The sequence below is a fragment of the Hemiscyllium ocellatum genome, chromosome 3 (genome assembly GCF_020745735.1).
Source record: "Hemiscyllium ocellatum isolate sHemOce1 chromosome 3, sHemOce1.pat.X.cur, whole genome shotgun sequence".
Lineage (NCBI taxonomy): Eukaryota > Metazoa > Chordata > Chondrichthyes > Orectolobiformes > Hemiscylliidae > Hemiscyllium > Hemiscyllium ocellatum.
In genome coordinates, this window is record NC_083403.1 from 11,209,883 (window position 1) to 11,237,413 (window position 27,531).

Genomic DNA, 27,531 nt, shown 5'->3' on the forward strand with positions numbered 1-27,531 from the left:
GTCTGAGCGTGGATGTTGGCTTGTGTGCTGTTATGAGTCCTAAGGGTCGCAGTAGTCTGGCTGTCAGTTCTGAGACGCTCCTGACGTATGGTAGAGTGGCTAGTCCTTTTGGTTGTGGCATGTCCTCGTTCCTCGGTCTATCTCTTAGGCATCTGGTGATAAAGTTGCGTGGGTATCCGTTTTTGGCGAATACCTTGTATAGATGTTCCTCTTCCTCTCTTCGCAGTTCTGGTGTACTGCAGTGTGTTGTGGCCCTTTTGAATAGTGTCCTGATGCAGCTTCGTTTGTGTGTGTTGGGGTGGTTACTTTCATAGTTTAAGACTTGGTCTGTGTGTGTTGGTTTCCTGTGTACCCTTGTGGTGAATTCTCCGTTGGGTGTTCTCTCTACTAACACGTCTAGGAAAGGGAGTTGGCTATCCTTTTCCTCTTCTCGTGTGAATCGGATTCCTGTGAGTGTGGCGTTGATGATTCGGTGTGTTTTTTCTATATCTGTGTTTTTGATGATTACAAAGGTGTCATCAACATATCTGATCCAGAGTTTGGGTTGGATTTGTGGTATGGCTGTATGTTCTAACCTTTGCATAACTGCCTCTGCTATGAGTCCCGAGATTGGTGATCCCATGGGTGTTCCGTTGATTTATTCGTATATCTGATTGTTGAATGTAAAGTGTGTGGTGAGGCACAGGTCCAGTAGTTTAAGTATGCCGTCCTTGTTGATAGGTTCGGCCTCCTATGTTCTGTTATGTATGTCCAGTAGGTTGGCTATTGTTTCTCTGGCTAGGGTTTTGTCAATTGAAGTGAACAGTGCCGTCACGTCGAATGATACCATGGTTTCTTCTTTGTCTATGTGTGTCTTCCTGATGACGTCCAAGAATTCCTGTGTTGATTGTATGGAGTGTTTGGATCCGCTGACTAGGTGTTTCAGTTTTTGTTGTAGTTCTTTGGCCAGTTTGTATGCTGGTGTCCCTGGTAGTGATACTATGGGTCTGAGTGGGATGTCTGGTTTGTGTACTTTGGGTAGTCCATAGAATCTGGGGGTGTTGTTGCTTTCAGGTTTCATTCTTTGCTGGTCCGCTTTGGTTATCTGTCCGTTTTTTTGTAGATTCCTTAGTGTGTTGTTTATTCTATTGGTGAGTTGTGGTGTGGGGTCGGAATCCTTCATTTGGTAGGTGTTGGTGTCTGCGAGTAGTTGTTGTGCTTTACTGATGTAGTCTGATTTATCTAGGATGACCGTCATTCTGCCTTTATCTGCCGGTAGTATGATTATGTTTTTGTCATTTTTCAGCGCTTTCAGTGCTTCCCTCTCCTTGGTGTTGAGGTTATGTGTTTGTCGTTTTCTTATCATCATGGGTACTACCGTTTGTCTCACTGTTTGTTGTGTCTCTTCTGTCAGTCCATTGTTCCTGAGTGTGCTTTCTAGTGCTGCTAGGAAGTCTGCTGTGTTGGCATCCCTGTGGTTGTATTTGAGTCCCTTGGCCAGTATAGTTCTTTCCATGTCTGTGAGCTGTCTGTGGGAGAGGTTTTTAACCCAGTTGTGTGTTGTAGTGTCCCCCTTTTTGTGTGTTAGTTTGTCCATTTTTTCTCTTAGTGCTGTTTTTTTGCGGAGTGTGTCCTGTTCTGTCCTATAGTGATAGCCTGTTCTATGGTCCGGGACAATGGACTGACAGAAGAGGCACAACAAACAGTGAGACAAACGGTAGTACCCATGATGATAAGAAAACGACAAACACATAACCTCAACACCAAGGAGAGGGAAGCACTGAAAGCACTGAAAAATGACAAAAACATAATCTTACTACCGGCAGATAAAGGCAGAATGACGGTCATCGTAGATAAATCAGACTACATCACCATCTTTCTTTAAAGTTGCCCTTTTGATTTAAGGAGGGGAAGATTTTGGATTTTCAATCAGACAATAGGGCTAACTTAAAACAGGAAATCAGGTCTGGCAGCATCTATGGAGAGAGGAATAGTTAACATTTCTCCAAAGAAGAAGCTAACTTCATCTATAAATGTAAAATTAGGATTCTTCGAGCTCCACAAAGATTAGCTTTTGTCAGAAATCTTGTTAATAGGTCTCGTCATTTGCTCGTCTTGTAGATACATTTAATCAACCTGTCCGGATGTGTTATGACACTTTGGAGTAGTGGGACTTGAACTCCAAACCCCTGACCCAGAGGTAGAAACACTATCACTGTGTCGCAAGACCCCCTTTTGCTTACCTTGCAATCTTGATGCTGAAATAGCTGTGCTGCATCTTGTTGGATAATGATTATCTTGATCAGATCATTTCTCTCTGAATCACAAAAATTTGCGAAATTGGACCAAAAGCCCAGCACTTTCAGGTCTGAAAAGTGCTTGGTTTAACTTTTTTAAAATTTAAATTAACAGGCTTTGTAAGCATATTCATGGTGCTACTATGCAGTGATTGCACATTTAACAGGATGCTGCCTTCAATCCAAAAGGCGTGCTGACTTTGGACAATATTGTTTGAAATTCAGTGCTGGTGTGATAATAGATGCATAGGCAGCAAGCCTGAATGATCAAATCAAACAGCAAATTCCTTCAGTTCATAATAGACCAAGTATATAGACTGTACTCTGCCTACATGTGTGTGCTAGATGTAATTCTGTGATTGGTCAGTGCTTGTTCTGTTCAGTTTGAGTGAATTTCAAAGTTTGGGAGAAGATTTTTAGCTCGGGTGCTCGTTGTGGTTCTGTTTGCCGAGCTGGGAGTTTGTGTTGCAAAAGTTTTTCGTCCCCTTTCTAGGTGACATCCTCAGTGCTTGGGAGCCAATGGCCAAACTAACACACAACGAAGAGGACACCACAACACATACCTGGGTTAAAAACCTCTCCCACAGACACGGAAAGAACAATACTGGCCAAGGGACTCAACTACAACCACAGGGACGCCAAGACAGCAGACTTCCTAGCAGCACTAGAATGCACACTGAGGAACAATGGATTGACAGAAGAGACACAACAAACAGTGAGACAAAGTATCGGACCTCTGATAACAAGGAAAAGACAAACATACAACCTCAACACCAAGGAGAGCGAAGCACTAAAATCACTAAGAAACGATAAGAACATAACCATACTACCAGCAGACAAAGGCAGAATGACGGTCATACTGGACAAAGCAGAGTACATCCAAAAAGCACAACAACTACTTGCAGATACCAACACCTACCAAAAGAGGGAGTTTGACCCCACCCCACAGCTCACCAATAGGATAAACAACACATGGACAGATAACCAGGTCTGACCTACAAAGAATGAAACCGGAAAGCAACAACACCCCCAGATTCTATGGACTTCCTAAGGTACACAAACCAGACATCCCACTCATACCTATAGTATCACTACCAGGGACACCATCACACAAACTGGCTAAAGAACTACATCAGAAACTGAAACACCTAATCAGCGGATCCAGACAATCTATACAATCAACACAAGAATTCTTGGACATCATCAAAAATATACACACAGACAAGGAAGAAACCATGGTCTCATTCGATGTAACGGCACTGTTCACCTCGATCGACAAAACCCTAGCCAGAGAAACAATATCCAACCTGCTGGACATACAGAACAGACAACAGGACATCGAACCTATTAACAAAGACGGCATACTTAAACTACTGGACCTGTGCCTCACAACACACTTCACATTCAACAATCAGATATATGAACAAATCAACAGAACACTCATGGGCTCACTGATCTCCGGACTCATGGTAGAAGCAGTAATGCAAAGGTTAGAACAAACAGTCTTACCGCAAATATAACCCAAACTCTGGGTCAGATATGTGGATGACACCTTTGTAATCATTAAAAACACAGAAATAGAGAAGACACACCGGATCATCAATGTCACACTCTCAGGAATCCAATTCACGAGAGAGGAAGAAAAGAACAACCAGCTCCCATTCCTCGACATGATGGTACAGAGAACACTGAACGGAGAATTCACCACCAAGATATACAGGAAAGCCTCACACACAGACCAAGTCCTGAACTATGAAAACAACCACCCCAACACACACACACGAAGTTGCATCAGGACACTATTCAAAAGGGCCACAACACACTGCAGCACACCAGAACTGCAAAAAGAGGAAGAAGAACACCTATACAAGGTATTCACCAAAAACGGATACCTGCGCAATTTCATCAACAGATGCCTCCGGGAAAGACAACGGAATGAGGACATGCCGCAACGCAAAGGACAAGCCACACTCCCATACATCAAGAGCATTTCCGAACTGACAGCCAGACTGCTGCGACCACTAGGACTCATAACAGCACATAAACCAACAGCCACTCTCTGACAACAACTCACCAGAACGAAAGACCCGATACCCAGCATGAGCAAAACCAATGTAGTGTACAAAATCCCATGCAAGGACTGCACAAAACACTACATAGGACAAACAGGAAGACAGCTAACGACCTGCACCATGAACACCAACTAGCCACGAAACGACACGACAAGCTATCCTTAGTAGCCACACACGCAGATGACAAGCAACATGAATTCGACTGGGACAACACTACTATTATAGGGCAAGCCAAACAGAGGACAGCCAGGGAATTCCTAGAGGCATAGCACTCATCCACAGATTCTATCAACAAACACATTGACTTGGACCCCATATACCGGCCACTGCAGAGGACAGCAAGAACTGACAACCGGAAGCAGCAGAGACAAGCCACTATAAATGCCGGAGGAAACATCGCAGAAGCGCTTCACAGGAGGCTCCCAAGCACTGAGGATGTCATCTAGAAAGGGGACGAAACGTTTGCAACACAAACTCCCAGCTCGGCGAACAGAACCACAACAGTTTGAGTGAATGCAAATTCCCTGAGCCAAGTTTATAGCCTTCTCATTTGCCGAGTTCAAGGTCTTCAGAGAGGACAACCTTTAGTAATGTCCAGCTTTTTGGCTCTTCACAAATGTCAGGTATTTGTCCCTGAGGCAAGCGTGGTGAGATTTGGCTACGTTGAGGCCCTGGCTTGTCCAGAACCTATTTTGCATGGACAGCTATTACTGTGGCAGTTCGAAGCTTGAAATGCAACAGAATTACTTGAATACTACTGAGCATGCTAAAGCCTACGTTAAACCAATTTAGGATGATCAGTTGACCTCATAACATTGTTCATTTACATTTGTTAGAAATGTAATGTGTTCATATGTAGGCACCATTCTCTGCAGGGAAAAATAATTTTTGTGCCTTTTTTTAAATTACTGAGACATTGGAAATCTATTGTTATAGTTCCCTGCTGCTTTCTCCATGGTAATGCCTTGTTCAATCTGTTAACTAGCCAACCCAATAACCTTTTTCTTTTCCTTTAAAGCATATTTTGTGGTCATTTGAAATTTGGCACTCATGCATTCGTCCTGATAAGTGCAGAGTCCTTACAGCTAAAAAGAACTTTGGTTATTTATTAAATTGTGTACATTATATTATTGATTGACTGCTGTATTTGCCAAGTGGGTCATTCATTAGTTGTGAAATGCATTGGTGTGTTCTGAAGAAGTAGAAGACGTTCTATTCTGTCTTTAACAATTCAGTATCAATTCTTAAGGATGGTTAGGGTTTTTATTTTTGTGTGTGTGCACGCGCGCAGTGGGTATTCCTCTGTTTGGAGTCATACCAAGCATAAATGGAGATGGTTGTCATAGTTGGTCAGTCATTTCAGGTCAAGAGCATCTCAAGGCAGTTTCCAACCGTCTTCTGCTTCATTAGTGACCGCCCTCCATCTCCAAAGGAATAATGTTCATAGAATCGTAGAATCCCTACAGTGCAGGGCAAGGCCATTCGGTCCATTGAGTCTGCACAAGCCCCCCAAAGAGTATCCTAGCCAGGTGCACCATATCCCAAATGGTTTCCTTAGACAAATCTTCCAAACCCACAGCTACTACCATCTAGAAGGACAAGGCCAACAGATGATGGGAATTTCACCACCTGCAAGTTCTCTTCTCTTCCAACTTACTCTCCAATATCACTGTTTTCCTGGTTCAAAATTTTGGAGCTTCTCCCGCAATAGCATTATGGGTCTACCGATAGCAAATGGACTGCTGTGGTGCAAGAAGGCAGGTCACCATTGCCTTCTCAAGGGTACCGAAGAATATGGGTATTAAATGCTGACCCAGCATCCCATGAAAGAATGCATATAGTGATTTAACTCATTAGGTGATGTAGATCCATATGTTCTGCAGAAGGCCAGCAATGAGTATTTGATATAGAATGCTTTCCGAAGGCATTTTCGGCGAATCACCAGGTACATGGCTGCATTACAAATTCTGATCACCAGTTTCTATTCCATGCTATCTAACTGTGTTAATTTACCATTCTATATAAGTCTGTCCAAGGTTTTGCCCAACTTAACCTCCACTGCTTTACTTTTAGACTTGCCTGTGACCCTCTTTCTCTTGTTCCTGTTTGCAGTGTAACTGCTTGCCTCAGGAATGGGAGGAGGATAAACAGTGCGAGTTGTAATCCATGTCAAATGTGCTTCTTTTCAGACTGAGTTCCTTGTATTTTGTTTTTGCAAAATAATTAGCTCCCTCTAAAACCTGTTTTGCTGATTTGCTGGATTCAGTTGCTTAAAGATGAGAGAGAAATCTAGACCTTTTAGTTTAATAACTACTTTGAAAAGAATACTGAAATTTAAAGTTACAATGTCTGGCATTCAAAATTTCTTTCCAATTATTCAATCTGTATTTAAATATCATTATCAGAATAATAAGCAGCACCTATTCCCATCGTGGGGAGAGAAACAGTTGACATTGAGTCAAATATACTTGAAACGTGACCCCTCTTCGTCCACAGATGTTGTCAGACCAGCTGAGTATTTTCAGCATCTTGTTTTCTTCCTGGTTAGACTACATCTGGAGTACTGCCTACAGTTTGGATACCATACCTTCAGTTATACTGGTCAATGAAGGAGTGCGTTGCAGATTCCATAGAATGCTATCATGATGCCAAGGATTAGTTTATGAAGATGTTAATTTCCATTGCTAAAATATTCTCATCTTTAATTAAGTTTTTCAGGTTTTTTAAATGTATTGGTTAGGCAGATAGTGAAATATCTTCCAGTCATGGGAAAATACAAAGATAAGGGAGCATAACCTTAAAATCAGGCAGTCAGAGATTTCGGAAACACTTGTTAATACAACGAACACTAGTACTTGCTGCCACAAGTATCTCATTGATGTGATATGCTCAGCTATGAAATGAAATTTTAATACTGCCACCCAAGAAGGATACACTAGTTGCCAAAAAGGAGACTTTAAACTCATGTTGGAAAGGTTGCAATTTTTGTTAATAATCAGCTTTCTTCCTGGGCTTGTCCTGGTTCCCTTGCATGCTATAGAATTGGGAAGAGACGGTTTCCATGTTGCAATTCATCAAGAAACCTGGGTCAAAGGTTTTGCCAAAATGGGAAAAAAATCTATGAATTTAGGGCATTCAGGATTAAAACCCATTAAAGTTGGTGATTTACTACTGGCATGTTCAGATCGAGAAATCAGTGAATCATGACTGTTCAAGTAGTTTCAGTCTCTTTCTTAAAATCCTTTAAGGTCTGCTATGTCATTAAGTTTGTACTAAAGCAAACAGTCCAAGATCTCACAGGCTTAATACTTGGTGTGTTAAATAATTGTAACTGGAGTGATAATTGCAATGTTGCAGTTGACTCAGTATCAAGGCAAGTAAAGAAAAGCAGCCAGTTTGTCACTTTGTGTATGAATGTTGAGCAATGACAGGGTAACCTATATATGATGCACTCAATGGAACATTCCTCCAGCATTCACTGTCTAGGCTTGCATGTGAAAAATGGTCACTTGGGTGCAGAGTGAAAGACTACTTGTGTCTATTTTGACTCTAAGCATATGAAGGAGCTGACGCTTTCAAAAGTGTAAGTATATTTTTATGAACCCTATTTCACAAAGGTAACTGCTGTGAATTTAAGGTCTTCAGTCCATTCTTGGAATCACCTGTCTTATCTTCAAGTGCCAATGGTAACTTCAATACTCTGGTCTGCTTGGTGCAGTTTCCAAACATATTTTTTCCCTCCATATTAACTGTGAAGAATATGTCCTCCTTCCTCGCCTGCCAGCCCAGATAGCCACTCCAATAGATTACACTTCAAGGTGGGTTGATAAAGATTTCATTCCTTTTATGAAGCAATTGTTTATCAAACGATTTCAATTTTGTTCTTATAGTGCCCAGCAGGATGCTATCTTTGATCTGGTTTCCATGGAGTTTAACATAGCTTTGTGGCATACAAAATATGCCTCCAGACTAGCTGGAAAGGAGGAGTAAGTACATCATTTAATATCAACCATTCTTGTATTGCATGTTCTGGACTTGAGTAATCTAAATTAATGTCAATTCATCTGTGCTTAGTATAACAGTGGATGAAGCAAAAGACGTGCATAGAAGCTTGAGGAATGCAGCCGGAATCTTCAAACATATTAAGGTGACAAATCTGTATCTCAAATTTAACATCTGGCTTTCTTAATCTTTCTTCCTTTCTCTTGACTGATGGGCCAATTGGCCTCTTTGTAAGCTACTGTGACAATGTTGCTTGTTTAACAAGGTTATGCTGTCCTTGGTGTTTTTTTTTACCCCAGAGAGGTTGTAAAAGTAACAATTCTGAAAAGTCTGGCTTAGATGGGTTTTAGAGCCAATTTGATTATAGCAAACATTTACTGCCTTAGGAAAAAGGCTTTCAAGTTTAAAGAAAAAACCTGTGCAATGTAAAGGGAATGGCTAGTTCTCCCACCTCTGCTTTTCTCTGTTTTGATTTGGATTTTGGCAGTCTGGCTGTTCACTAAAAGCAGTTGGGCAGTTTTGAGGCTACTGATCCAAGAAACAGCTACGTGGAAGAGGGTGTTCCATGCCGCTACCCCTCTCCTGTAAGACACTGTATTTGATTTTAAGCTTTTGTGCCAAGGGGTATTTATGGAGATTGTTGCAAGCATTGAGAACAGCATCATTCAGTTGGATGATCTGTTGGGTTTTCAAATAGGCTCAGTTATTCTCTTGAATGTCCCCAATGATCTTGCTTCCACAAATAGCAATTTTGATGATGAGAATGCTCCTCCTTAATCTTCCTTCTCCAAATACCTTGATCTGTTTGCAAGCTTGATGTGAAGGTGCTGATGTTGGACTGGGGCGGATATAGTCCAATAGGTTTATTTGAAGTCACAAGATGAAGGAGCAGTGCACTAAAAGCTTGTGATTTCAAATAAACCTGTTGCACTATAACCTGGTGTTGTGTGACTTTGTTTACAAGAAGGACAAGGTGACTGGTTCCCATTTATAAAGGCCTCTGACTTGTCACTTAAAGTCACCACATACAGCAACTGGAAAGGGAAATAAACTGACTATCTTTACCTACAAGCCAATAACAGCTGCTTCTCTGGAGGTTCTATGGATTCTGCCAAAACAGTCTCATCCAAAGCTCCATTCATACACACTTGAACTTGTCTGTAACCAGACTTCTACTACTTGAATAAGCAGCTGTGTAAACAACACTTATAGTGAGTGTCTGGTAACTGGTTTTTAAAGGATGGAACAATCCTTGGCTTTTCAGTTATTTTCTCATTTTAGTCCACAGTCATAAAATACAGAAAAATAAAATTAAATAGTCTTTGCCCTGGGTAAGAATGGCAGATATCTTTCCATAAAAAAATGATTTATTCCTGTGTTACAAAATAAAAAGTGTGTTTGGTCACTTTGAGGTGCCTTTTCTGAGCTGAGAGATTGTGACAAGATGACAAGTGGAGAGTGCTGAGAATTGATAATATGTAACAATCACTTTGGGATTGTCATTTGATGTTAAGGCAACTGGATTTGAATTTTACCAATTAATTGAAATTATGCCTAGGATATCAAAAACCAATTGAATTTGAATTTTATTGCATTGATAACATCAGACCAAAGCGACAGTACAAGTCTTTGGTGTATAAAAAGGAAGGGCATTTTGAAAATTTAGTCAGAGTGAAGTGTCCATCGAACTGTCATCTGAAAAGTACTCAAAAGAAATCTCTCAGAAGGCATAATCTATAAAGGAACCAAGAAATTGTATACGAAGACACTCCCTCAGAAAAAAGTAAGAAGACTACCCAAGGAGAAGACCGTAGAGTCGGAAGACTGGAAGGAAGATAGTGTAAGAGACTGCATGGACCTTAAGTTGATTTAATGTTTAATAGTTAGGTTATTGGAGCAGCATTTTAATTAATTTATGGTCAAATAGTGATTAGTTAAGAAAAAGGGGGCTTGTATTTGTTAATAGTTTTTGTTTAGTGTTCACTGTTAGAGTTAGGAAAATTAAATTGTTAGTTTTACATTAAACAGTGGACATCAGGGTTTTATTTTCACACACTGTCACTATTAACAGATTACGAGGTGAGGTGAACTTTTCTGGAGTGTTAGTTTTAATGAGCAGAGGGGTTTGGCTTCTGTGTCGTAACATAACCTGTGTGTGGTTATCATCCAATCAATCCAGCAAGTGGGCAGGCCCTTTCAGATCTGGCTTATTTTCAGTGCTTGTGCTTACTGTTCCTTGATCAAGTGATGAAAACTTCTTTCCCCCTCTATAAATATTGATTCCTAGGTACCGGGTAATTTTGTACCACCCCAGATAGATGTCCTGGTCAATTGTACTCTCCCTAGCTCATTGATCCAGACAAGGCCTACTATTTCAATACAGGGAACACATAGAGAATATCTTAGATGCCCTTTGTAAGAGGCCGATTGTCTTGAGGGTTGGCATCTTATAGATTGATTTTAATGTTTTTACTTAGGTTCAAATGTTCCTGCACCTGTCTGTGTCCTGTGGTATTGTTTATACTGACTTGCTGTTTGGAATATGATCTGTTTGGTATGTAACTTGTTCCCGTACAGTTGAAGTGTTAGAAACTCTTGAATGTTCACAGTACGTATTTCACTCTCTCTTGCAAAAAAGTGTTACCAGAATATAGCAATGCAAATAGCAGCTGTACCTGGTGTTATGCAGTTGAAAGCATAAACGGGTGTACCTTTGAGAGAGAATGCTTTTCTGAACTGAGAGATTACAAGCACCTACATATACAACTAGATGGCAGTCCCAGAGTGAACTGGAAGATTGAAAATATGTAACATTTTGGCTGTGAAATTTGAAGTTAGCCAATCAGTTTGAATTCTGCTCCAGGAGACTTAAAAACCCAATCTAGTTCGAGTTTATTGTTTTGCCAACATTGAACCAGTTAGATGATCCGATGTTTGGGAGTGTATAATAATGTGGACATTTTGAAAATTGGTCAGAGAAAAACTGCTGAAGAGCTAACTGCCCATCCAACATTGTTCTTTTAAAGAAATAAAACAACTCTATCAGAGGTACCTTTTCATGTAATGCTTATTTGCAGTGGGAAAAAAAAATGACCCAGAGAAACCAACAAGAAAACTGAAGACAATGAGGAAGACAGTGTAGTTTTGAGATTAAGTTCATGTAATTTTAATGAGTGTCTTATTGGAACAGTGTTTTTATTGGAATTACTATAAAAAAGTGTTTTTATAGAATTGGAGTTAGATAGTATGTAGTTAAGAGAAGGGGAGGCTTGGATTTGTGAATACATTGTTTTTAATGTTCACTATTAGGGTTAGAAAAATAAATTGATATTTTTTCTTTTAAATAGTGGGATTTGGGAATTCTCTCATTTTAACAGATTATAAGGAAAGGCGAGTTTTCTGGGTGTTTGGTTTAATTAACAGAGGGGTTCGACCAATTGCGTCATTATGTAATGTGATCTACTTGGTACTAACTTGCTCGTTCCCGTGCAGTTGAAGTGCTTGGAAATTCTTGAATGTGGACAGTATGTATTTCACTCTGATCTTACAACAAAGTGTTACCAGTAAGTAGCAGTGGAAATAACAGCTGTAGAAATCTCTTTTTGTCATAAACTCCAAAGACCCTAGGAAGACCATTCCAACTTCCATGTGAAAGCATTATATAACTTTGTTTCATTATGTTGGTCTGTTAGCAAGCGTAGCGGATACCTGGTCAGAAGGTTTAGATTTAGAGAATCTTGAGCTTTGTCTATCTTTTGGTTCAGAGCTGAAAATGTGTTGCTGGTTAAAGCACAGCAGGTCAGGCAGCATCCAAGGAACAGGAAATTCGACGTTTCGGGCCAGAGCCCTTCATGATGCCTGATGAAGGGCTCTGGCCCGAAACGTTGAATTTCCTGTTCCTTGGATGCTTCCTGACCTGCTGTGCTTTAACCAGCAACACATTTTCAGCTCTGATCTCCAGCATCTGCAGACCTCACTTTTTACTATCTTTTGGTGCATTCAAACTGATGTGATTAATTGAATTTAATTTTAATCTTTGAAGGAAGGTGAAGTAAGTAGACTTGTGACAGCACCTGAGAAAGGAAAGGATCTTGAATCACGGGTTCTAGATACGTACATCATTCAGTGCCAAGCTGAGGCTCAAGAAGGTATGAATCGATAGCAGTGCCTTCCGTGCTTTTAATTTCTTTTCTCTATAACCTAAGCTACTTCAGTACAAATTTGGCCTCCCATTATTAAATGGTGTTTTGTGAATGATGTTATCAGATTGATAACCCACAGCCTGAGTTCAAATCCCACTATGGTAATTTATGCGGAGTTTTTTGTTACAAAATGTAAGTTAACAGTGAAAATGACCGTGAAGCTGAATGACCACAAAATCCTATGTGCTTCACTAATACCCTTCAGGACAGGAAACCTGTTAACCTTAGTTCTAGCCCTAAATGTGACTCCACAATCAGTAGTGGCTCAGCAAGTGGTGCCAAATCACTATAGTGTAGCTCTTGTCCAACTGGCACAATGTGTTGTAGTGCCGAGCAGTGAATTATTCTGGATGTCATGTTATTTTGTGCCCTTGAATGCTTAATGATTCCAGTTTCAAGTAAGGGAAATAGCAGGAAGTAAGCACTTTGCAGGGAGGTTTAGATAAATCATCACTTTAGGGGGACAAATAACATTGGTGAAAAAAATGCTCATTTTGCTAAACATTTTTGTCTTGCACTCTGATGCAAATCACAGGTACACTAATTTAAAGTGAAAACCAACATTTATACTATTTAAGAGGGAAGAGTACCCATTAGTTGGCAAGTGGATTCCAATTAGTAGATGCATTGCCATGCAAAATGTACCAGGTAATGAATATTGATAGTCAACTACCAGGCTTTGTTTAAATTTCAAACTAAGCAAGTTGACTGGTTAAGGTGTTGCCCTGAGAAATGAACCAACAACGGCTGTCACCTATTTTGAATTGGAACAGGTGCAGTTTGAATAAATGTTCTATGCAGACAGAAAGAACAAGGCCCTGTCTCTTAATCTAAGTAGTTTATAGTACATGCAAGTGTGAGCCTGACTGAAAACCTTAAATTGGTTACCAGCATAATTCTCAGCACGCACACCATTATTCAGCAAATGCCTGGTTCTGAAATCATATGTGATGGTCTCTGCACGATCGTAAGCAGATGTAGGTTGTAAGGCGTCAGTACCTTACCTTTTGTGAACAGATGACAGCATATGCTGTTTAATACAATCCACCAGTCTTTGATGTGTATGATCTGTATGCCTGATATCTCTCAGTTGCTGAAATTCATATACTACGTTGCTCATTTTATAAGATACAGACCATCTTTTAGGCATGATGGCAGTTATTATCAAACTGCTAAATATCACTATTGACAATGGAAGTAACAAATTTCTTTTAATTGAAGTGACCATCGCAAGAGCCATTGAATTGAAGCACAACTCTGGTCTGATTGCAGCTCTGGCCAATGAAACAGCCAATTTCTATCAGAAGGCTGGTAAGTTATGCACATTTTTCTCTTGTGTTTTCTCTCACTCCTGTTTGTGTACTCATTCTTATTTCTACTCTTGCTTGTATTCGTTCTTGTGCTTATTCTTGTACAAAAAGCAATTGAAATCTGCGGAGGTTCAGTGGTCACTTGTGTGATAGCATTAAACTAGGTTTGTTTGTCTGAGGTATTCCTTTTAATTCAGAGGAAAATGTCATCAGGTGGCTTCATGGGTAAATGTTTGAATGATTCTCCCTCATGTGTGAACCAGTTTATTTAATGGTGAGTTAAGGTGTGTAGGTTAGGAAAGTTTGGTACTGCTTCTGTTTTAATTGAGCTTGGCTGATATCAATAAGACCAGGAAGGGAGGTGGCTGTAATTATAGCTAGAAACTGAAGTCAAGCAGGGTCACTGACAGCTCATGGCCCCTGCTGGTTGCACAGTAGCCTGCAATGAGAACATCCATTGAGCACATGAGGGAGACTAACTTCAATTTTATTATTTCTTGGATTTTACAAACTAAATCCTGGATCAAAATATTATCTTCCCCTTTCCCGGTGTGTTTTGCATGCATTTGTAATTGAAGAGATGTTGGACATTGTTAGACAGAGCTCATTATGTCATTATAGTACTGATATTGAAACTGATCCAATTGCATGCTGACAGAGTCGTTTACGTACAATGGAAGAGCTTAGTAATTTATTCTTTGTCTCTCATTATATGCCAGTAATGACAGACCGGGCTGCATGTTCCTTCTGTGTCTTGGAGTATTGAAGTTTTTTTATAGCAATCTGACTGCAATCCTCCTGAGACCAGCTCATGTGGCAGAAATTTGAGATTCAATCTGGTACCTTCATGGTCTCCACAGCTGTGCTCCTCACTGGATCAGTTTTCAGCACCATCAAAGAAGCGGATAGGGCTTTCACTGAAAGAAAAGTAGGAATGACAAGTATGCGAATTAGGAACAGAAGTTGCCCTTTTGGCCACCCAGGTCTGCTCAGTTATTCAATAAGATCCCGATTAAGCTATTTGTTTTTCAAATTCTGCATTCCTATCTACTCGGATAACCTTTTGATTCCCTTGCCTAGCAATAAATCTACCTCAAAGATATTTAGCTCCATTTTCTGAGGCAGAGTTCCAAAGATGCACAACCTTCTGAGAGAAAAGATTACTCCTCAGCTGTCCCTAAACATCAACTCCAATGTTTAGGTAGTGTCCCTCATTTTTGACTGGTCCACAAGAGAAAGCATTCTTTCCACATTCAGCTTGTCAAGACCATTCAGACACTCCTCACTCCTCACCCCTCACCTTTCTAAACTTCAATGAAAGCAAGCCCATTCTATTCAACTTTTCCTCCTAAGTCCACCTGCCCATTCTAAGTATCAATGTATTAATTAATCTTTGAACAGCTTCCAATGCATTAACATGATTCCTTAAATAAGGAGACCAAAACTGCACACCATATTATAAATGTGGTGTCCCCAGTGCTTTGCAAAACTGAAGCATAACATCCTTTGTTCAATTTCTCTTGTAATTAATGAAAGTATCCAATTAGCTTTCTTTACCTGATCTGCTTCTTCACTAACTTATTGTGAATCAAGCTGTTGAACACCTAGATTTCTCTGCACCACCTCAAAATTCTGCAGTCGTTCTGTTTTAAGTCCTAGTCAACATTTTTATTCTTCCTCCCAAAGTGAATAACTTCATGCTTTCCTACATTGTACTCAGTCACTCAGCCCATGTCCATCTGTAATATCCTTGTCGTCTTCACAGCATATTTTCCAACCTACTTTTGCATCATCTGAAGATTTGGCTACCGTGCCTATATTTCCCTCATCTAAGTCATTGGTATAAATTGTAAGAAGCTGAGGCCCCAGTACAGACCCATTTGGAACTCCTTTCGTCACATCCTGCTGACCTGCAGGTCCACATTATGCATGCTCTTGGTTTCTACTAGCCAGCTAATTTTCTGTCCATGCTCTTGAGTGCCCCCTTCACCACGAGCTTCTACTTTGCACAGTAATCTTTTGTGTTCTTTTGTGTCAAACACTTTCTGTAAATCTAAGCACAGTTCATTCACAGACGCCTTTATCCAGAGCCAGGTACTCCAATAAATTGGTTGTGATTTTTCTTTCACAAAATTCTGATTTACCTTGAGTTTTTCTAGCTAGAAGTTCTGCATTTGGCCCAGTTATTACCCAATAATTGATTCCAACACCTTTCGCCTGACATATCAAGCTGGTTTGTCTATAGTTTCCAGTTTTCAGTCTCTCTTCATGAATCAAGGCCCTATAATTGCTACTTTCCAGCCCAATTGAACCTTTTCAGAATCTAGTGAACTTTGGAAAATTAACACCAACACTTCCACCACATCATTAACCACCTCTTTGATGACCTTAGGATGAATTCCATTAGAATTCACGTAATTGTCAGCCTTCAGCTCCATCTGTCTGCTCATTACCAAAGGAAGTACTAGAAAAACTCAGCAAGAATGGGAGCACTTGCGAGTACAGCAACAGAGTTCATGTTTGAATTCAACATAACTGATATTGGAAATTGAAGAGAGATCGAAGTAGTTCGGTAGTACAGAAATGGAGTATTATTGAAAAAGAGCACATTTTGTTGAAGCTTTTTATCTCATCAGGATAATTCATAAGAATAATTAAGATATTTGTACTGTATGAGAGGAGAGTGCTGATTGATGAAGAAGTGAACTCCCATTGTGGACAATCACTGTACCAATGTTCCATTTTAATGATGACTAGAGGTAGAAATATGGTGTCTTTTATGCATTAGAAATGTAGGGTGGTGAGTAAGGGAGGATAAACAGGATGGGTTAGAGGGGCGAAACTAAGTTCCAAGATGTCATGGAATGAAATGGTAAAGTGAGTGATAATGAAAGTGGAACACACTTTATGTGAAGATAGTAGTTTATATCTGATTTTCCACCTTTAGATCACACTCTTACCACCTTGGATCCAACTTACACTACAAAATGGAGGAAGTATTTTCAGCTTAAAAACTCCTTCTACCTGGCTTATGTAAGTGTTAAACCAGCAAATTCAAGCAGTCCGTTGCTAATTATATGATGTTTGGTGGCCACTCATTGATTCCTGAAATGTGAGATTGGATCTGAGGGACTGATCAGAGTAGCAGTTTTTTGGAGGAAGTGCCTTTCCTCCTCTGAATAGTTAATTGCTCTGCTGGATAAGAACTAATTTCTGTAATGCTTTTCTATATGACTAATGCATTTATGCAACAGGATCTAATTGTTAATGGGTTTTGGTTCTGTGATACAGGGATTCTTCAAGAGCAGGCATGCGGAGTTTGGTTTGTGAGGAGAATCACTGCTTCCCCATTGTAGCTCAGCTTCTGATGGGTGGCACAATGAGAAGGCTAACTCTTTTTGCCAGGGGTATGAGGGTGGAAGATTAAATGTGCTAAAGACTCTGTCTATTGGTGCTCAATTGTAGACGCCTACTTTGCAATGTCACGGGAATGTATCTTCCAGTGCTGCAAAATTCTGAGGCACTATGCCATTGGAGATATTGCCTGCAGCGAGAGAGACCTCTTGGACGAGGTTGTTATAAGGTGTTGGTGTACAACTTGAACAGGGTTGAGTCTAGGACATGTAACTGGGCTAGCCAATTTGTCTGTGTCTAGCAGAACCTTGTGCACCCTGCCAGACCCTCCTGGAGGAGTAGATCAGTGCAGCCACTGACCCAGAAAGAGAAACTCTTGATATTTTGACATTGCTGAAAATGTGTTGCTGGGAAAGCGCAGCAGGCCAGGCAGTATCCAAGGAGCAGGAGAGTCGACGTTTCGGGCATGCCCTTCTATTGGATATTGACATTGGACAATATATTGTACAGGGCAATAAGATTGAGGCAAATTAACCTATTTTGATATTCCTTTGAAGGTCGTTTGCAATTAAAGTGGCTATTGTGAGGACCTGACCATAGCTTCTGCTTCTTTGTCATAAACCTGCTTGGTTTACACCTATTCACATGTTCTCCATCTCTGGGTGATGGCCAGAATCTGATGCATGATTCCTGCTTTATTTACTTAGGTGCTTGCCTTGTCAGAACCCTCCGATATAAATACATCTCATCAAGGTGGCATAAAATAGACAATAGGTGCAGGAGTAGGCCATTCTGCCCTTCGAGCCTGCACCACTGTTCATTACACAATCTCACAACAATTGCAGTAAACTGGCTTATTCCTTGTAAGGATCACCAGCCAAGATGTTTAGAACCCCTGCTCTTGCCATCAGATCACACCTGTAGAATGATGTGTCCCTGGATGGTACCAGTCTGTCCACACCAAATTGATTGATATACAATTCAACCACGTACGTTAGCACAATCACTCTTCAGCCAACTCACCTTTCCTGCTCCTGACTGGAGATGATCTACTGTAAACCAACCCTGTCCTTAGTGACTTCCTAAATCCACCAATAGTGTGCCTTTCCTCATTCCATCCCATATGGTTAAACCCACCGCACTAGGGCAGTAACAGCTGAGGATCTATGGCAGATCTATTGCTGGAAAGGAAAGTCTGCTAGAAACCAGATTCATTGCAGACCCTACTACCTGTTGATCCAGCTTTGATTTCCTGTGGCATAAGTGGTTCCTTTCAAACTCATTGCAGATTGGCCAAGACTGCTGTGCAGCCACCAAATGTAAATGGGTGTAGAATGATCCAGACTGCAGTTATTTCACTGTCTAACCAAGAACACTCAATGTTAAGGAGTGTCTGCTGACTAAACTTCACGTTGGGAATAAAGGACTCCATCTAGCTGCTGACAGATGTTTTTTTAGTTCTGCCTCAATGCGCACACTAAACAAAATGAAAATAAATAAAATTTCTAGCAATAAAAATGAAATACTCAGGAGTGCTGATGCTCCATTTTGCTCCACGGCAGGACTGGCCACAATGAGCAGTTGAGTGCTACAACTTGCTTCTGTGTGGTTTTCAGGAGCTGATGGTGTTCGTAGGTTTTGTGGCCCCATAATTTTGTTGTTTCTTTGGCATTTTCTCATTTGAATTTGGTTACCAGGCACACACCTGTGGTGCAAACAGTTATTTAGATATTACTGAACTGCATGTCACCTTCCCAGAAACAGAGTGGGGAATTACAGGAAGTCAGAGTGCAGCTTTAGTGATTACAATCAAAATTCTCCAGCTCTAATATAGTGTTCTCTTGTTCAAATAAAGGATCACACAAGAGGTTTATCTGTGGCAGCCTACTGTGCTGGAAAGGGCTCTCACGGCACTGTGGGGTAGGTGGCAGTGAGCGTTAATCAGGCAAGAGAGTCCTTTGCCTGTTGACCTTGGCCTGGATCCACCATATCCTCATGGGAGCATTTGTTTTAACTAGTTATTTTTAACCAATGTTATAATGTATGGATTTTTCATCCAGTCAATGATATGTGCTCGTTCTTTACAGGCATATTGTTACAATGGGCAGACGCTGTTGGCCAGTGACAAATGTGGGGAAGCCATCCGATCACTGCAAGAAGCTGAGAAGTGTGAGTGTGAAGAATGGATTGTTATTAGTTCGGCAGTCTTGACTGAAAATACTCTCGACTCATCGAGCATTCATATGCTGACCTTTCGGGTCAATTATCTTGGCTGGAAAGACACCCCTAAAATGAGTATTGTGCTTATGATGTGTGTCTATTTAATGGAATTAATTTTGTTTGAGATTATCATCTTCAGCTTTTGTTTGTGAGCATGACTGAACTGTTCATTATAACATCTATTCATTGGGGCTATTTCCTGATTGGCTGCAACAGTTGGGATTCGAGCTGATCCCATGCTTGGGAACTTGATTCAATGTTTCTCCAGTTTCCGTAAAAACATCAGGAGATCATTTACAAAGACACTGTAGTTATCATGTGGTGTATAGCCAGGGTAGAGTCGAGGCTCAGACTGCCAGGGCCTGCATCTCCCTCTAGACTTTGTCCTCATTGCATGTGCATTAAGTGGTGTGTGAGGCACTTACTGTCCGTCTCCAAAGTGCTTTGCTTACTCCACACTGTTCATTCACCAACAATGATTTGAAGTCTTTAGTAATGTGGCAGACACTGTATGAAAGCTGAAAGATGCCCAGTATGCGGGGGAAAGGCAAACAAGCTTCACTTGTTACTTGAGCGTCTTGCATACCTCTCAGCTGTTTGGTTTTAATCCAGGAGCAAATAGATGTAAAGTTGGGAATAAAATGATTCCCAGGCTTCCTGTTGTTATCCAACTGTAAGTGACATGTGAAAGATTAGTAAGTGGTTTCCTCCACATTTTTGTTGATTTTGTAGATTACTCCAAGGCAGAGGCTTTATGCAAGGAATATGGTCAAACAAAAGGTCCAGGATCAACAGCCAAGCCATCCGAGCACTTGTTCTTTAGGAAGTTGGGAACATACATCAGAAACACTCTAGAAAAGTGTCAGAGAGAGAATGGGTTCATGTAAGTTTATTCTTGCCATTGGCAATATCATATTTTATAACATTATTTATTGTACATTCTAAATTGAGTCGCTTGCTTGACCACAAAAGAATAGTTAAGTGTGATGAACTGAAGTCACATAAGGACTCTGGGTTACCTTCCCCTGAGTATTTCTGAACCATAGTTGGGTCTTTAAAAGACAATCCTTGCAGTCTCCTGACTGACACTAACTTTTAATTTATAAGCTAGAGATTGTCACACTCCTATAGAGAGACTCGAACTTCCATTCTCTGGATCACCATTATGCTGCCTTGCCTGTGTAACAGTCGCAGGATGAATCAGGCCTCTGGCAACCTCAGCGAGTTAGTCTTTCAATCTGACTGACTAACCACTCACTCACTGATTTCTATTTCATGCAAAAGCCCAGCAACTGGGGATTCTGATACCCGAATGAGGCTGTTCAGGGGTTTGGTTGTTACAAATTAATAGCAAGGGCACCTCTATGATTAAGGAGGGATGTTCTTGTGTGATTGAAATAGGTAACCAAAGAAGACTAATCTTTATTATGCACCTTTTTTTTCCTCTCAAGCTATTTCCAGAAAGTTCCTCAAGAGGCTCCACAGCTGGAACTGAAAGCAAACTATGGTTTGGTGGAACCCCAGTCATTTGAACTTCCAGCACTCAGTAGTCAGTGGAGCCAGGATGTGTACACTGCTTTCGATATTACCAAAGGCCCCAAGGATGACAAGGTAGGAAGGGCTAACTGATAATGTGATCTTGTCACCTGTTGACTGGATGGGTTCATGCCAATGGGTTTCGAACTTGTGAAGGCCTCACAATTGATCTCACCCTGTCTTAGTGAGCTGACCTCAACCAGCAGTAATTACTCATGAGAAGTATAAAGCAAAGCACAGAATCTAAGCAATGCTCAGGATCAAAGTCCTTGCCAGAAATTGGAAAATGAAAATAAACCATTGCACATCTTTAGTGCCTTTTAGGACATTCACCACCCCCCACCCTTTAAAGTGTAGCCACTAGTATACGAAAGAAAGAGTTGGATCAGAGACCCTGAAAGAACCAAGTGTATTCAGCAAAAGAGCTAAACAACTGATGAGATGTAGAAGCAGAAGTAGACCATTGAGTCTGCTTTGGCATTCAGTGAGATCATGACTGATCTGATAACCCTCAACTCCACTTTCCTGCATTATCATCATAACCCTTGACTCCCATAATGCTTAGAAATTGATCTCTCAGCATTAAAAATAATTAACAAACCTGTCTTGACAGCCTTTTATGGGAAAGAATTCTATTGACTCACTACCATCTGTGAGAAAATCCTCCTTACCTTTGAGTATGAAATGTGTGACCCTTTATTCTGAGATTATGCTGTCTGTTCCTAGGCTTTCCCACGCTTGAACATGAATTGTCAGAATTTACAAGGGTCAAGACCCCCAAGAACCTTGTATGTTTCAGTAAGGTCTCCTCTCATTCTTCTAAACTCCAATGGGTACAGAGTTAACCTACTCAATCTTTCCTTATAAGACAGTCCCTCCATACCTGGTATCAGCCTCATGAACCTTCTCTGAATTGCTTTTATTACCAGTATAACTTCCTTAGATAAAGGAAATAATGTCCTACATGTGGTCTGATGAGTGCCTTGTATAGTCTTAGTAAGACCACCTTATTTTTATACTCCATTTCCTTTGAAATAAAACCAACATTCTATTGCCTTTCCTATTATCTGCTGAACTTTGATGCCCAGCTTTTTGTAATTAGTAGATGCAGACTCCAAAACCCTGCTGTATTGTAAGTTTTAGGTGTCTTTCTCCATTTAATTAATAATCAGTTCCGCTGTGACAAAGTACATAACCACACATTTTCCTACATTTTTTTTGCCAATCACTTTACCTGTCTTTATCCCTCTGCAGACTGAATCATCCTCACCACTTGCTTCCCATTTATTGTTGCCATCTGCAAACTTGATCATGGAATCCCTGCAGATAGATGCTAGACAACCCATCAAGTCTGCACCAACTCTCCAAACAGCATCCCACTCAGACTTCCTCTCCATCCCCTCCAACCCATACCTGTAACCCCACACTTACCACGGCTAACCCACTTATCCTGAACAATAGGCAATTTAGCCAATCCACCCAACCAGCACATCTTTGGACTGTGGGAGAAAACCAAAGCACCTGTTAGAACAACCCAGACACTGAGAGAACATACAGACTCTACATAGACAGTCACCAGAGGCTGGAATTGCACTCGGGTCCTTAGCACTGTGAGGCAGCAGTGCTAACCATTGTGCCACCATGCTGCCCAGTGATCTGGATAGATGTACTTTTGTCATCCAAATAATTAATACGTGTGACATTCCACTCGTTACAGATTGCCATTCCGAAAATGCCTCCTTTATCCCAACAGTCTTCTATTAACCAATCCTCTATCCTTGCGAATACACTCCCTCCAGTGTCATGGGGTATTATCTTAAATAGCCTTGCATGCAGTACCTTTTTTAATGCCGTTTGGAAATCCAAATATATTGCGTCCCCTTTATCTATTCTACTTGTTCATTCAAAGAACTGTAATACATTTATTAGGCATGATTTGTCCTTTGACTCTATAATGACTCTATTTGATTATATTGCTTCCAAATTCTCTGCTAGTAGAATTCTCTTCTTTTTAATAGACTCGTAATGTTTTCCTAATGATAGATGGTAAGCTTCTGGCCTATCGTTACCTAGCTTTGTCTCCCTTCCTTTTTGCATAAGATTGTTACATTGGTAGTTCTCCAATCTTCAGACTTATCTAGAATTTAATGAATCTTTGAAGTTTGCATCCAGTGCAACCACTATCTCTGTATCTGCTTCCTTGAAAATTCTAAATGCAAGCCACAGGGACTTATTGGCCTTTAGACCCATGAGTTTCCCTAGTATGCTTCTTCTAAAGTTATTCAATTTACTTCCTTATCATTTTTAGTATTTAGATTATTTGGTATTTTTGGAATGCTATCAGTCTTCTCTCGAATAGAAAAAGTCTTTATTTTTGCATACACTCAATGAGTGTAGTGAGAAGTTTATATGTTGCCAATTGCAGCGCTGACTTGGATACAAAAAGTACTTAGGCACAGCTTTGTTTACTTAAAGTGCATAGACAATAGAGTAATAAAATGTCCAGCATTGCAGGAGGAAAAGTTGAGTACAATCGACCATGTTGGCACCTAGCTTCCAGTCTCCATCTTGCCGCTAAAGACTACCTTGAAGACTGATATAAAGTATTCATTCAACTCCTCTGTCATTTCCTTGCTCCCCATTATTATTTCCCCAACTTGTTTTCTAAGGGGCACATATTTACTGTGATCTCGCTGTTCCTTTTCATATATTTAAGGAAGCTCTTGCTATCAATTTTTGTGTTACTTGCTGGTTTGCTCTCTCTTTGGTAATATTTTGACTTTTGAAGCTTCCCAATACTGATTTAACACAATATGGCAAATAATAATGGTTTCTTTCAATTTGATGCTGTCCTTAACTTCCTTACTTAACTGTAATCAGTTTATCACCTTTCTTGAATCATTCTTCTTCACTGGGATATTTGATTTAAATTATTATTGCCACATATACCGACATAAATTGAAAGTATTGTTTAATGTGCTAACCAGACAAATCATACCTAAGTACATCAGGGTAGTAGAACAGAATGCAGAATATGGTGTCGAGAGTGTGGTGCTGGAAAAGCACAGCAGGTCAGACAGCATCCAAGGAGCAGGAGGATCTGTGTTACTGGCATAAGCCTTTCATCAGGAATGACTCCTTCACTCTGATACTCCAGCATCTGCAGTCCTCACTTTCTCCTAGAGTTCAGAATATAGTGTTACAGCTACAGTGAAGGTGCAGAGTTTTGCAGTGAGACATGAGCTATTTAAAAAACAAGGACCAAAAATGTTTTTATTATTAATTCACAGTAATTTTTAAGAGTGGAAGAAAATCCTTTCCTGTTTAACAATAAGTACAGAACACCAAAAGTCATCTCTAACTGTTCATATTCTGCCCTCTTTTGGAGACCAGTTCCTGTTTTAATTGTGAACTTTGATTGTAGTCCTGTTATATCTTGGGCTGTGTCTGCATGACTAGCTCGTGTAGAATGTGACATTTAATACATTTTCATCTCCTTTTAGGCTAAGGATAAAAAGGAAGAAGAGGTGAAGCCAGTGAAGGAGCCAGACCTGAAACCCCAGAAAGACACAGGATGCTTGATTTCTTAAGGAGACAATAAAACACAATGCAATTGTCTGAACAATGCCTGCAGCCACTACATAAAGTACATGGCTAGTCTCTCAACAGGACCTTGTTTAAATGGCCATGAACCATGACTTCCTAGTTTCCCTTCACCCACTCCTGCCTCCTGTATAATGTTTGCACTTTTAAACAGAGTCATCAAGACACCAGTAAAGAAAAAAAGAACTTTTTCCAGTTTTCAGATTTTACTCCGTTTGTGTCCAAGATGAGGATTGAGTACCCTTCTGGCCAATTTTCGTCTATCCTGGAAACATCCAAGTTTTATCATCCGCTGCCAAGAAACTGAAACAGACAAATCAATTTGGACCTTTTCAGTGATTCACATTGTTGTGACTTTGTTCGTATACTGGCCTTGAACATCTAACTATTGTGCCCCAGCAAGACTTGACAAACATTGATTTATTTGAATTCTAAACTTGTATCTCACATTCAAGCTTTGTTTGGATTACTTACAATTATTTGGTGTTAATTTACTCTTTTTGCTCCCATAACCCGATTTTCATGTCCCTGCCTTATCTGTCACCAATTCCTAATCCTGAATTTCTCCCCTCTGCAACATAGCAGAATGTGGTAATTATGGCTAGAGGTGGGGGTAGAAAGCTACAACCACTCAACTGCTGGATTACACAATACAGACAACTTTGGTAGTTGAGAGGAAGGAGGTTCAGATTTTTCGTGGGAATGCTCAATCAGACGTTGCCCATGACTCTACCTTTTCCTCAAATTAACTCTAATTTTCAGTGGCTCATTCCAAGTTGCCTTTTAAATACTATTCACACAGCATTCAAACAAGTGTGTCACCTGACCATTTCCCACTTACTCCCTCCACTCCAAATTGCTTCATATATTGTCACTAAAATAATTTGGGTTTTTCTGCTCTAATGCCCTTCCAATTGAAAATATGCATTAAACATTAGTTTGAGTACCACCTCAATCCTGTCTTTCAAAGGAACAGCTAAGAAAATGTAAATGAATATATATTACACATGAAACTATAAATGTAATAAAATATTACACATTTGAATTTTAGTGTTTGGGAATGGGAACTTAACTAGTAGGTTTTGTTTGAAATGGATTGTACATTTAGATCGGGAATAAAAACCAAGTGCTGGAGAACCTCAGCAGCTCTGGCAGTATGTGTGGAGAGAGAAACTGTTAAGGTTTTGAATTAATACCTTCTGTTCCTAGTTGGGATTTCCTGCCAGTAGCAAGCATTCACAGGCTGAGATTTCGGTCACCCCTGAGGATAGATGGGAGGGGAAAAATAATCAGCTAAGGTTTACTTTCCAACTGCTCACCACTGCGTGTATATATAATGTTCATAACAGTTAAAGAGTCCAATATTAACTCTGTGTAATACTTGTCTGAGGGTTTGACAGCCCAGAATAAATTTGTGCCATGGATGAGGTTAGTGGGCTTGAAGTGGAGATGGTGCTGGTGTTTAGGCTGATGGTGTTCTGTGGCTAGTCGCTGGCTGGAGGTTTGGGCTGCACCTGGTCCCAGACAGGAGCATTCTCAGGTTGAAATGGCAGGAAAGTGCGGTTTATTTGACTGTGGGTGAACCTGGAGGAGGGTGTTCCCAGCTCTGGTGAGTATCTAGGTATGTCTTTGACTGTGGGTGAACTGTAAGTTCTGATTCCAGGCTTGGACTCCTTTATCTGTGATCTCATTTTAAGTAATGGAGAGCTCCCTGGGAGACTCTGGTCAAAATGGAGAGAGCACCGCATCAATGTGGCACTAACTGGAATCTACATTTATCTGTGTATGTTTTTTAAAACAAACTGAAAGCTTACAAAGAAGTCAAAGGGAAAATTGATGTAATTGAGTGAAGGGAGAGAAATGAAGGTTTTATGTATAATATTGATCAGTAATGTCCTACCCCTTCTGCTTAGTGTTAAAATGCTGATTTATCATGTAATCTTGTGTTGATTAACAAGATAATGTAATCAATTTCTTGCTTGGAAAAAAATAAACACATTTATACCATTTAAATAGGCTATGGGGTAAAAAGTTTTCAAATTGTTTCTCACCAACCTCCCTCAAAAGAAAAATAAAGCACCACCTATAAATGGGCTGGTTATGTGACAAGTTGTTTTTTGATGTCTGTCCATTCCTCCAAACACAACAAACAATGCAGCTGGTTCCCACAATGGTGTGGAAGGTAAATGCCAGCAGAGATTAGTTATAGCACTCTATGGGAAGCTAGAGAAGTGATTGCAGGGCCTCTTGCTGAGATATTTGTATCATCGATAGTCACAGGTGAGGTGCCGGAAGACTGCAGGAGGTTGGTTAACGTGGTGCCACTGTTTAAGAAGGATGGTAAAGACAAGCCAGGGAACTATAGACCAGTGAGCCTGACCTCGGTGGTGGGCAAGTTATTGGAGGGAATCCTGAGGGACAGGATGTACATATATTTGGAAAGGCAAGGACCGATTCGGGATAGTCAACATGGCTTTGTGCATGGGGAATCATGTCTCTCAAACTTGATTGAGTTTTTTGAAGAAGTAACAAAGAAGATTGATAAGGGCAGAGCAGTGGATATGGTCTGTCTGGACTTCAGTAAGGCGTTCGACAAGGTTCCCCATGGGAGACTGATTAGCAAGGTTAGATCTCATGGAATACAGGGAGAACTAGCCATTTGGATACAGAACTGGCTCAAAGGTAGAAGACAAAGGGACTAGATTGGGTTGGGATATCTGGTCGGCATGGACGGGTTGGACCAAAGGGTCTATTTCCATACTGTGCATCTCTATGACTCTAAATGTACAATATGGAAACAGACCCTTTGGTCCATCTCATCCATGCCAACCAGATGTCCTAACTTAATCTAGTCCCATTTGCCAGCACTTGGCCCATATCCCCCTAAACTCTTCCTATCCAGATGCCTTTTACATGTTGTAATTATACCAGCCTCCACCACTTCCTCTGCCAGCTC

At 40.4% G+C, this 27,531-nt stretch overlaps 1 protein-coding gene across 1 annotated transcript in view; it reads left to right on the forward strand.

The window, feature by feature from the left end:
• brox (BRO1 domain and CAAX motif containing) overlaps positions 1–26,644 on the forward strand; it is a 48,419-nt gene extending 21,775 nt beyond the window's left edge. The window contains exons 5-13 of the mRNA XM_060848417.1: positions 8,239–8,334; positions 8,423–8,495; positions 12,393–12,498; positions 13,774–13,863; positions 16,810–16,895; positions 19,304–19,385; positions 20,169–20,319; positions 20,888–21,047; positions 24,476–26,644. Of these exons, the coding sequence (XP_060704400.1) occupies positions 8,239–8,334; positions 8,423–8,495; positions 12,393–12,498; positions 13,774–13,863; positions 16,810–16,895; positions 19,304–19,385; positions 20,169–20,319; positions 20,888–21,047; positions 24,476–24,562 (931 nt within the window). The 3' untranslated portion in view covers positions 24,563–26,644. The remainder of the gene's footprint in view (positions 1–8,238; positions 8,335–8,422; positions 8,496–12,392; positions 12,499–13,773; positions 13,864–16,809; positions 16,896–19,303; positions 19,386–20,168; positions 20,320–20,887; positions 21,048–24,475) is intronic.
• Positions 26,645–27,531: the final 887 nt, after the last annotated feature.